At 38.0% G+C, this 12,406-nt stretch overlaps 1 protein-coding gene across 1 annotated transcript; it reads left to right on the top strand.

Moving 5' to 3' along the window:
* Positions 1 to 7,422: 7,422 nt before the first annotated feature.
* LOC104446798 (toll/interleukin-1 receptor-like protein) lies at positions 7,423 to 12,165 on the top strand. Its single transcript, XM_039298812.1, has 4 exons — positions 7,423 to 7,949; positions 9,409 to 10,512; positions 10,605 to 10,883; positions 12,079 to 12,165. The coding sequence occupies exons 1-2, from the start codon at positions 7,477 to 7,479 to the stop codon at positions 9,854 to 9,856; spliced, it is 921 nt and encodes a 306-aa protein (XP_039154746.1). The 5' UTR covers positions 7,423 to 7,476; the 3' UTR covers positions 9,857 to 10,512; positions 10,605 to 10,883; positions 12,079 to 12,165.
* Positions 12,166 to 12,406: the final 241 nt, after the last annotated feature.

The following is a 12,406-nucleotide window of genomic DNA, read 5'->3' as shown; positions in this document are numbered from 1 at the left end:
ATCATTTCACCTCAATTTCACAGAACTCTTCTACTAAATCAACAACACTGTGTTATGGCACCATCAATAGAAAATGCTTCACCTAATTCCACATGTTCTACCGTATGCTCCACTGATTAATCTAGCCCCTCTATTGACCAAGCCATCAACTCTTTGGCTTGGTCAGAACCCTCTCCTGGTCCACGCGTGGCTCCTACACACACTATGGTCACGCGGCTTGGAGACAATACTTTGGCCCAATGTCATCTCACTAAGGACCACACATACACCCCTCATCCTATGGTGTAGCCGATACCCACTCCAACTTGCTTCAATCAAGCAGCTACAGATCCTGCATGGAGGGCTGCCATGGCCAAAGAATATACAGCCCTTATGAAGAATCAAACCTGGGTTATAGTCCCTTGTCCATCATAATTTAAAGCAATTGGATGCAAATGGGTGTTTCGCATCAAATATCGTGCAAATGGCTCACTTGAACAGTACAAAGCGAGATTGTTCGCCGAGAGATATAATCAATAGGAATGAGTTGATTTCCATGAGACTTTGAGTCCCATTGTGAAGCATGTAATTGTCTGTAAAGTGATTTCACTTACCTACAGTCAAGGTTGGACACTTCAATAGCTCGATGTTAAGAATGCATTCCTTCACGGCCACCTTACTAAGGAGATTTATATGCAACAAGCACCCGGTTTTGTTGATGCTAATCATCCCGACTATGTTTGCAAACTTCAACAATTGCTTTATGGATTAAAGCAAGCACCACAAGCTTGGTATCAAAAGCTAAGTTTTTTTTCTCTTATCTTTTGGTTTTCATGTTTCTCGTGTTGATTCTTCCTTATTTGCCCTACATACATCAGCATACAAAGTATTTCTCCTTGTATATGTGGATGATTTCATCCTTACAGGCACTCCCTAGGCACCACTATCCACTTTAATTGCACCTCTCCAACAGGAGTTTGCTATCAAAGATCTTGGTGATCTCCTTGCATCAAGGGAAATATGCTATTGAAATTCTTAAGAAGGCCAACATGGACAAAGCACGAGCTATAGCTACACCATGTTTGACTAGTTTGAATCCTCATTCTCTTCATCAGGGTGCCTTATTTCATAATCCCACATTGTATTTGTAGCACGGTGGGCGCATTACAATATCTCACCATTACCTAACTAGACCTTACTTATGTTGTGAATATTGCTTGTCATTTCATGCCTGCACCTATCGAAGCCTATTGGCAATATGTTAAACGTATTTTATGCTTCATCAATAGCACTCTTAATCACGACATTCTCTTCACAAAAGAATCTCAAGATTTCCTTCATACTTTTTCCGATGCAGGATGGGTTGGTGACCATGATACTAGACGTTTTGTGGGTTGTTAAGCTATTTTTCTTGGTTTTAATTTTAATCTCCTAGAGTTCTCGCAAGCAAAGAACAGTTGCTTGTTCAAGTACCGAGGCAAAATTCAAATGTGTTGTTGACACCACTACTAGGATCATATGGATTCAAGCTTTATTTTCTAATTTAAGGATCACCCTGCAGGAGTCCCCGGTACTATGGTGTGATAATATTTCAGCCATCTACCTCAATGGCAATCTATTTTTTCATGATTGGACGAAACCTGTGGAGATTGACTATCATTTTGTTGGCGAGCGGATTCATCAGCACCAATTACATGTTCAGTATATCTATTTGATGGCCCAACTAGCGGACATATTCACCAAAGCCCTTCAGGATCCCGATTTTGCCTCCTTCAACCCAAGCTTATTGTGATTGCCACCGCATCAGCTCGCAAGGAATGTTAAAGGAAAGAAATCCCAATAGCATTGATTATGGCATTGCTACAATTCTTCCACTATTTGGTCATGAAGTTAGATCACTTCCTTCCAAGAATACACATACAATTTCTTTACGACTTAGCTTCTCAAGACAGATCATTATCTAAATATTCTATCCCATAGAATCACGTCACTTATAAACCTAGTGCTTAGCCTCTACATATTCATCGTCTTGTATAGCTAATTAGTGCACATAAGATATTCTCTAGTCCAAATCTTCTTCTTCTATTCGGTCCTCTTTTACCATATTCACATAATTTACATTTTTTTTTCTGTCAAAGGTCTAATTTAGAACTATCTGAAACGTTAGCTTAAAGTTAAGCCCACAAAGAAAACATCGAACAAAGACTCCAATTGGTCAAGTTGTTGCCCAAGTCATCCGTAATTTTCTCTGTCTAAGAAAACCCGAAATAGTCATCTCTCTCTTCCGAGTACATTAACAAAATCACGTGCCCGCAAGATTTCTTGCGTGAGTAACATTACTTAGAAGCGCGGCACCCAGATGATACTGTTTCCCACAACTTTCTCGTGGAGTAATTGTCACGCCCGATAATTATGACTTTTTGAAACTTTTGAAAAACTGTGATCCCATCAGAATGCTATTTACAATTCATCGAACTTGCCACGTGTTCCGAATCCTATGGACTAAGGAGCGTACTCGGGAAGTTTTTTTTTTTTTTTTTTTTGGTAAAGCAAAATTTTTTTGGTAAAGACGTACTCGGGAAGTTGTTAAGTGGTGTTCTGCCGAAATACATATGATTTAACTTGCAATGCCGTCATGTCTTACATCACACAGGTTTCTTTAAGGGTTGTTTGTTTGTGTTCTTTTTTTATTTTCCAGAACACAATTTCTATTCTTTTATTTCGGAGAACAAAAAAGAACTAAATCACCACCGGCCGTGGTGGCTCTACTGGGTAGGCTCTTGCTTTTGAAGGGAAATGTTAGGTGTTCAAAGCCCCTGCAACGCAAATTGCAGACCATTAGGCATATTACGCGTGGTGCCCTGATGGTGGGTCTTGAGCTAGGGTTACGTGGAGGTTTACGTGACGGCTGTTGGCCAAAGCGGTTCATCCGGCACAAAAAAAGAAGAACAACAAAAACGCATTTATTTACACTTTTGTTTTTGAGAATAAAAAATTTATTTTTTTATTCCCGAAAACAAATTTGAAATAGAAACATCCTAGGAATACTTCCAAGAAACAATTTCTCTCTCCTATTTTTTCCTTTTTTTACTTTTCTTCTTCTTTTTTCTTTGGTCGGTCGCCGGCCTTGGCCATGGCCAACGACCTTGCCGGAGCGTCGCCGGCCTCCGACAAGGCTTGGCCTCGCCTTGGTTGGGTGAGCCAAGCGCGAGGTTGGCTCGCCTTGGCTAGGCGAGCTCGAGCTTGCCCAAATTCGGCGAGGCCGAGCTCGCCTAGCCACCAGCGAGGCTTGGTCTCGCCGGGGGCCGACGAGCCTCGCCGTGGCTAGGTGAGGTTGTTGGCCATGGCTGAGGCAAGCCACCGGCCAAAAGAAGAAAAAAAAAAAAAAGGAAAAATAAAATAAAAATATTAAAAAATTAAAAAAACAAAAAAAAAAAATTATACAAGTCTACCAAACGTGTTTTTTTTTTTTTGGTTCCGGAATATAAATTTTGTGCAGTTACCAAATGCGTTCTTTTGTTCAAAATTGTTCTCGAAATAGAATAGTTTTTTCTATTTCTACTCATTGGAATAATTTTTGAACATAAATGTTACCAAACGCACCTTAAGACTTCAATTCATGGAGGCCAGGCTCCAGCTTCCGATGCCTTGGTTTGGGCCCATAGAAGCCAAGCTTGGGACCTTGGCGCCAGTGTCCAGATACATGGAGTCCCTACTTCCATGTCCAAGCCTAAAAGTTTTGATCTAATGGTTAATATTTACTTATATTTTAGAGAATGATTTCCGTTTTTTAAACTATTTTCTTGAGTTTAAGCTTGGGTTTTTTATCGATTCATTTTCTTAAGTAATCTAAATGTCGAAAAATGAGGATGACATTTTCTCTGGAAAATATTTATGTGTGAAACAAAAGGAGCTTTATCGAATTTACAACTCAATCAAGGATGTTGATCCACATCGGCTTCACTTAGGGCGAAAATTAGGTGAGAAGTCACTATCAACGGTGGGCCTTTGTCCTGGTTGTCAATTTCTTCTTTTGCTAGTCGGCCAACGAAAGTTTCTCTTATTGGAGCTTTATCGAATTTACAACTCAATCAAGGATGTTGATCCACATCGGCTTCACTTAGGGCGGAAATTGGGTGAGAAGTCACTATCAACGGTGGGCCTTTCTCCTGGACGTCAATTTCTTCTATTGCTAGTCGGCCAACAAAAGTTTCTCTTATTGCCAACCAGGTCTTCGTCAATTTTTACCTTAAGTCAATATTAATTTCCTAGAGTGGGCCCAGTTTTGGCCCTCTAAAGTCAAGTCATTGTGTGTAATAATACTTTTCCGGACCACTTTGCCCGAGGCGGGTCCCTTGCTTTCGAAGAAGTCGTTCAAGTCTCCGCTATTTGGTTTAGTTTTGCAATTGAAAAAAGAGAGGTGAAGCGTTCCTTAAGGAATAACACTTACAAAATAATAACCACAATTGTCAACTAAACGTGGTGAGGAAGTCATAAACCTGCGTATGATAAGAGTAATTGCAATCAAATATGCAGCCAGTAAAGTTAGGGATGATGGGAATACCGGGAAAAGTATTTAAAAAGTCATAAACCTTTTGCATTTGTATGTCATTTCGGTCCTAAACCTTTTTTTGGTACCAATTAAGTCTTAAACATTTTTATGTTGTGCCAATTTAGTCATTCCCGGACAATTTTGGCTAGATTTTGCTAACTAGATGCCGATCGGCTGAAGTGACTTGATCGACACCGACGTTGACAACTTTTAATAATATTTTAATATTTTTTTTTTTTTTCCTTCTCCTCCTTCTTTCTCTAGTCGGCGATCGGCCAGAGGCGATGGCCAACGAGGTCAAGGTTGAGCTCGCCAGCCACCTGCCAGTGGCCGCAAGGGCGGCCTTGTGCTGAGTGGTGAGGCTTGCCCTTGCCGAATCTAGCGAGCGTTGAGCCTCGCCCGGTGAGAGGCCGTCCTCGCTAGATCTGGCGAGGGTCAAGCCTCGCCCATGGCCAGTGAGGGCGAGCCTCGCCAGCCAGGCGTGAGGCTGCCGTCGCGGCCTGGGCGGCCTCGAGCTAGCCTCGCATCGGGCTAGCGGGGCTCACCCTCGCCAGATCCGGCAAGGGCGAGCCTTGCCGCCCAAAGCACAAGGTCACCCTCGTGGCCATTGGTGAGGTGGCCAACGAGGTTGACCTCGACCTTGCCGACTGTTGCCTCCGGTTGGTTCGGTGACCGGTTGGAGGAAGAAGGAGGAGAAGGAAAAAATAAAAAGAAAAAAGAAAAAGAAAAAGAAACAAATTCAAAAATATTAAGATATTATTAAAAGTTGTTCACATCAGAGCCGATCATGCCACGTCAGCCAACTACCGTCCAGTCGGCAAAATCCGGCCAAAATTAGCTGGAAATGACTGAATTGGCACAACGTAAAAATATTTATGATTTATTTGGTACAAAAAAAAGTTTATGACACCACCGCCCACAACAACGCAGCTAGCTTGGGCTCTCTCCCCCTCACGAAGGGGAGGAGTTCGAATCCGAGAGGCGTCGTTAGGGATTCTTACTTGGAGTAAAAAAAGATTTAGGAGTAAATTGGCACAAATGCAAAATGTTTAGGACTTTTTTAACACTTTTCCCTAGGAATACCTATTCCAAACATCAACCACTCATCAGCTTGTTATCAATATTCATTGCCGGAAAGAAAATATATTTCATCTTACTGATAAGGTACATTGTTTGAATGAGACTAGTGCGCACGTATATTACCCTAGGATGTCGACGGCAGTCTTCGGTACTTTAAGTAGTCTAATTGCAGCCAATGTTTGGTGAGGCGCCTTCCTTGTGATCCACATTGAAGAGAATCCTCAAAGTATCCTTTTTGAAGATGAAGAGAAAGAAGATTTCATCAAACACTCCTATCTTCACGATCAACACTCATGCTGAGCTTTTGACACGTGGAACATGATGTAGTTCATCTTTATGCTGAGCTTTTGACACGTGGAACAAATGAACATGCGCTCGCTGAAAAAGTGAAAAGCTCAGAAAAGATTTACTCTGGAAGGGAAACTATTATATCTATACCAGGGTTCACATGCTATTATAACATGCTTCAAGTACTAGTCTTCTAATTTCTCATGAACATTCACATATCCTCAATTCCTAGCAGGCTAACATTGTTTTTGTTTATACAGACGCGATTTTCTAGATCCACCATTTCTCACAATTTTGTGAGATCAATGGCATGTCGTTGACCACATTACTCCAAGTGGACTAAATGCAAGCCAAATCACACGCACGCACACAATATTCAGATATTCTTCACAATAAAGGCTAGAAGAGAACACGCAGAGTGGCTTTTGAGTAGAGAAAGATTATTGGGTTCGATACACAAAATCTTGACCGTCAAACCTACGATCTTGGTGCACATGATGCCCCCGCAGATTTCGTACCACCTTTCATTTTATAATGAAAATAAATTATTTAATTGATTAGTGTCTGGTCCACTAATAGAGAGGTACATCAATCATCACTCACAAATTTGCCATTAAAGAGTCCGCATGCATAAAGCTACCCAAGATAATATATCTTCACCTCTGATCGAAGGAATATCATATCATTTAGATATGATATACTTGAATTTTGCATATATAATTATATATTTCTGAGTAGTCATACGTTAAGATAATATTTAGCAAGAGGAAATAGCTACTCAGAGGTCTGGTACGCCGTTTTGAGGAAGCCAGCAAAGTTTGGCTTATTAGCGAGCCTATGATAAAAGCAAACCTAATGAAAGGCAATACTTCGTTTTCCTTGCAAGAAAAAGAAAACGAAGACTAAACGGATGAAAGTAACTCCCTGGAAGCGGCACATTGACTAAAACTTTATCTTATGTTAAACTTCATACTCATCAACAATTTTAAAACAATATTAACCATCAATAAAGAAACTTATTTCAATAAGACAATTTGAATGATGCCGTGGTATATGGTTTACGTGAAAATAACTTCATTTGTTCATACCTATTAGATATCTTGGTCTACACTTAAGCACCAAGTTCTTCCAAAGATCAGCTATGCTAGTATATCTAATATTTTTCTATTCTGATATACTTAATTGTGACTATTGTATCTTTTGAGTAGTCATGTGTTCAATTATTATTTAGCAAACAAGAAACAACAACTCTGAAGGTTGGGATGCCATTTCAAGGAAGCCAACAAAATTGTTTATTTATTTATTGGTGAGCCCATAACCTAACCCACGAGAATCCATCACTCTAAAGTTGTTTGTCAATTTGTGCAATGATCGAGTCCACTAGGACCAGTAGTGATCAATATTATTCCCTAATTTTGTGGGCCATTCGGCCTCTTGAACGGTCAAAATTCATCAAAAAATTTTCCGTCCTCTAGTATAAGAATAAATCAACAGGAAGATTGAATAGTGAACAACTACCTCAAAATACCATACCAATTCTTAAGCACTCATTGCTGATTGTTGAACTACATCATCTAATGGCTTCTTCATCAAAGTTTGAAAGGATTTACCATGTTTTTTTGAGTTTCAGAGGGGAGGACGTTCGGAACAACTTTCTCAGTCATCTCTATAGAGCTCTTGACCAGAAAGGAATCTACACTTTTGTTGATAGTGAGGAGCTCGGGAAAGGAGAACAAATATTGCCAGCACTTATGAAGGCGATCGAGGAATCGCATATCGCGATCATCATTTTCTCCAAGGATTATGCTTCCTCAAGCTGTTGTTTGGATGAGGTGGCAAAAATCATGGATTGCAAGGAAGAAAGAAACCTCATGGTCTTTCCAGTGTTTTACAAAGTGGAACCTAAAGAAGTGAAAACACCAAGAGAGAAGTACAGAGAAGCTATGATTAAGCACGAGTCCAAGATTGGGACGGATTCATATGAAGTGAAGAGATGGAAGAAAGCTCTTTTCAATGCTGGTAGCTTGTACGGGTGGCATTTGAAAGATGGGTAAGTGGAGTGGTGTTCATATTTTGTGTAAGAAGATAATTTTTACAAGTAACTGTAGAGATTGTTTATAAAAATAAATAAATAAATCTACACACACATGATTATAAGTATACATATAGATACTTCATCTCAAGATTCCTGAAAATTTAAGTGGCTTTAGTTAAAGTTAGTAATTCCATGTAAGAGTTGGTATATATAAGACTTAGTTATGAAAGAAAAATAAAATTTGGCAAAAGAGAAGAAAAGTTGATAAATTAAAGAAAAATAAGCTTGGCAAGTAACTCAAATGAAAATTGATAATCCAAAATTGGCTAATGACTTAATGGGAAAAAAGTTGATAAGTCACTTTGATTAAGATTGGGAATCTCTAAAATTAGTTAGTAAGTAACTCAGGTGAGAGTTGGTAACTTAATAGAAAAATTAGTAAATTAAAAGAAAGTTGTTGGTAAGTCAATCTAATTTATGTTAGTAATATCATATAAAAGTTAGTAAGTTCGAGCCTGCAAGGTATGGAAGTCAAGTTTAGTAAGTTATTAGAAAATTGGTAATTTGCAAAATATGAAAAAAAATAGGTGATTTCATAAAATTGTTGCTAAGTTGCTAACATGTTTCGAGAAAGGAAAAGTCACTGTTCTTTTTTTCACTAATAGTTTTTCGACACTTATCAACACTTATTAAAATTCGTTAGCAAAAAGAAAAACCCTACTTTTGGGCGTGGAAGAATAGAATTTTGCATTTGGCTTTTACTAACCCCTGTTTCATTCGGGCAAGGTCTATAGTTGTGTCTTTGGATCCCTGTTGCCCTCCTCGAAGCATGATAAAAGTTCTAAACCTTTGTGTGGGCTATCTGATTTCTTCACTTTTCATTTTGGTCAATTGTTCTACAGATTTTCAATTCTGGTCAACGAAGTCATAAACTGATTACCGGTTGCAATGTTGGCTAAGCGTAGAATAGACGCATGGCTTTTCCTGTAATAAAAATTGACAGTAGGACTACATCGGCTGAAAATTTTACTGACTTATTTGAACAGAATAAAGTGTTAAAACTCGATTGATCAATGGACAAAATGTTAAATATGTGTGTTGTTGCATTTACCCCATTTCTTTGGAAGGATTAAGAAGGTTTGCAACGCTTGATAAAGGATAATTAGTGCGTACAAAATAACTCTTTTTGATCAAGTGTATAAATAAATCACGTATAACAATCAAAAAGAAAAATAAGTGAATTGTTATGTATAATACAAAATAACATGAATTATTAAGTAGATAGATGCATGTTTTGGTCGGTGTGGAGCTCTCGCAGTTCTAATTCGACTTGGTGGGAATACCATTTGTTTTGGTTGTGGTATGTAAAAATGTGATGCGCCGCTTTTGTCATTGTTGGCTAGTAATTGCCTGTTATTTGCTTATTCAAACTGCTAAAATGATGCCACGACTTCTTTTCGTTTTTTTTTTCCAGGAATGAGTCAGAGTTTATACAAAGAATTGTGATGGAAATCTCATCTCGCCTAGACCGCACACCTTTGCATGTTGCTAAATATCCGGTTGGAATAGACTCCCAGGTGGTTAAGTTGAAATCGATGTTAAACCTTCGGTTTGATGATGATGTTCTCATGGTGGGATTGTGGGGAGAGGGAGGCATAGGAAAGACGGCTTTAGCCAAAGCCGTTTATAATGGTATTTTCGATCAATTTGAGAATTCATGTTTTTTGGCAAATGTTCGAGAAGTTTCAAAAGATTGCAAGGATATAGTTACTTTGCAAGAAAAATTACTATTTCAGATATTAGAACTTAAAGAAAGATTAGTGGTGTCCAGTGTTGATGGAGGTATCAATCAAATTCAATATAGACTTTGTCACAAAAAGTTCTCCTTATCCTTGATGATGTGGATGACCGACGCCGCTTAGATGCTTTAGCAGGAGAAAGCAAGTGGTTTGGAAATGGAAGTAGAATTATCATTACTACAAGAGATATACATTTGCTAACTAGTCACGGGATAGATCTAAATCATGTGTACAAAGTTAGAGAACTCAATGATGGTGCAGCTCATGAGCTACTTAGTAAGCATGCTTTTCTAAATTGCCAAAAATTCAAAATCAGAACAGATCTAGTGTATGGTGTTCTAAATCATGCTAAAGGCCTTCCTTTAGCACTAGAGGTGCTCGGTTCCTTCTTACGTGGTAGAAGAGAAGATGAATGGGAAAGTACACTAGTTAAAATTTCTAAGTTTCCTAAGAAAGACATCAATGATGTGCTCAAAATAAGTTATGATGGATTAGAAGCTAATGAGAAAGAGATTTTTCTTCACATTGCTTGCTTCTTTAAGGGATGGACAACTGAGTATATAAAGAAAGTTCTCAAGAGTTGTGATCTTGAGGCAATAATAGGATTACGAGTTCTCAATGAGAGGAGCTTGATAAGAATGGAGTCCCGAAACATACAAATGCATGACTTGATTCAATTGATGGGTATGGATATTGTGAACAAAGAAAGCAAAGATCCCTGGAGACGTAGTAGACTATGGTTGTGTGATGACATTGCCGATGTTGTGTCAAACAACATGGTAAGACTTGTAGATACGATCAAAATTCTGCTCCTTATCTTTGTGACTCTAATTATTAAACATGCATAACCTAAATAGTCTTGTATATATAGGGAGATTGTGCTGTAGAAGCCATAGTGTTGGAGCCACTTGAGTCGACAGAAATATATATCAGTTCTGATGCTTTAACAAAAATGAGAAGGTTGAGATTGTTCATTTTGCGGAATGTGCATATTTCATTCCAAGGTCCTATATATCTTCCAAATGAGCTAAGATGGATTCGATCGGATGGATGTGCTCTCCAGATCTCAAAATTTTCCTCTGGTCGAAAGAAATTAGTGGGACTTCATATGAGCAATTGCAGTATCACAATAGTGCCAAATCAATTGAAGGTAAGCATTTACCTATATTAGCCCATTTGAATTCAATATACGATTCTATTTTCTTTCGAATGTTTTTCAAAATTGGTTTAATTGTCTTTGAAAAAATTTAACAAATATTAAATTTATTGATTTTTGAGAAATTTCATTGTGATAGAAGAACTTATGTTATTGACCTTCATTTATTATATATAGTTACAACTGAAGTCCGACAAAGTGTTCGCTCTTGTGCTTACTACTTGAGACTTCATTTTAGTTTTATGATTGTCACATGGCTTGACACATGGCATCGTTCTATTACATGGCCCACATCTGCACACATCACGTGGAACTTTACTATGCTTCTACAATTGTCACATGGCATGACAAATGGCATAATTTTGTCACATGGTCCACATTTGCATACTTGCCACGTGACACTTTACTTGGATTTTAGAATTGCCACATGCATGACGCACGACACAATTTTGTCCCAAACTAATTTTGGTATGCTAATGGAGGGTAGGATTGGGTGAGGAGCATCGCTTTGGGAATTTTGTAAGACAAAAATTAGTAAAGGCTAAATCTGCATGCTCTTTGGGGCGTTTAACGATAGTTTTTCTAATTTTTTAAAATTGTTAACCCGAGTTTCTTTGTGAACTATTTTATATTGTGTGTCCATATATTATTCAATTTTTTCAAATAATATCTAAAATATAAAATGATAAGAGTTAAACTCTAATTTGCTAAAGTATACATACATATGTATAATTATTGGAAAGTTTCTAAGTATTTAATAATTTCTCAATATGATATTTAATTCTCACAAAATCAATTTATAGTAACTTTGAATGAAAATTTAATTAATAGGTCAAGTAATTTACTTAGAGACCTAAATAGTAGGTTCCGACTTGTCTAATCTGCCGAAGCTCCTTGCTTCCTTCCACATTTCACGGGTTTGACTCCTGTCTATTTGCAAAACTTACATAGGCCTATTTGTGGACTCCGGGGAGTTCACCTCTACATTAAATAAACAAATTGCTCAATATTTATGATTGATAGCCCAAAATATAATAATTTTTTGAAATATCAATAACGGATATGCTTTAGTAGCAACCTATTCTCAAACAGGAATCACACGGTTTAAGTGTAAGGAAGCAAGATAATCCTACAAATACCCTTTTTCCCTTTCAAATGTTTACCAAAGCTGGTTTCATTGTTTTTGCAGGACTTCCAAAATTTGAAGTACATTATTTTCAATGATTGCAAGTCCCTAGTTTGCACGCACGGACATCGTGTGTACTCCAAATCTTGAGGAATTGGATATCAGTAATTGCACAAACTTGGTGGAAGTCCACGAGTCCATTGCATTTCATGACAAGTTACAAGTGTTGAATTTAATGGAGTGCTTTGAACTTAGTGTTTTTCCAAATTTGCTCAAGTCAAAAAAACTTCGAACTCTCAATATTAAAAAATGCACAAATTTTGAAAGGTTCCCGATATTCCACGTGTAAACTTGAAGATCTGAAAAATCTTTGGTTAGAAGGGACCAGTAT

The sequence above is a fragment of the Eucalyptus grandis genome, chromosome 8 (genome assembly GCF_016545825.1).
Source record: "Eucalyptus grandis isolate ANBG69807.140 chromosome 8, ASM1654582v1, whole genome shotgun sequence".
Lineage (NCBI taxonomy): Eukaryota > Viridiplantae > Streptophyta > Magnoliopsida > Myrtales > Myrtaceae > Eucalyptus > Eucalyptus grandis.
This window is presented reverse-complemented; position numbering and strand designations above follow the sequence as displayed.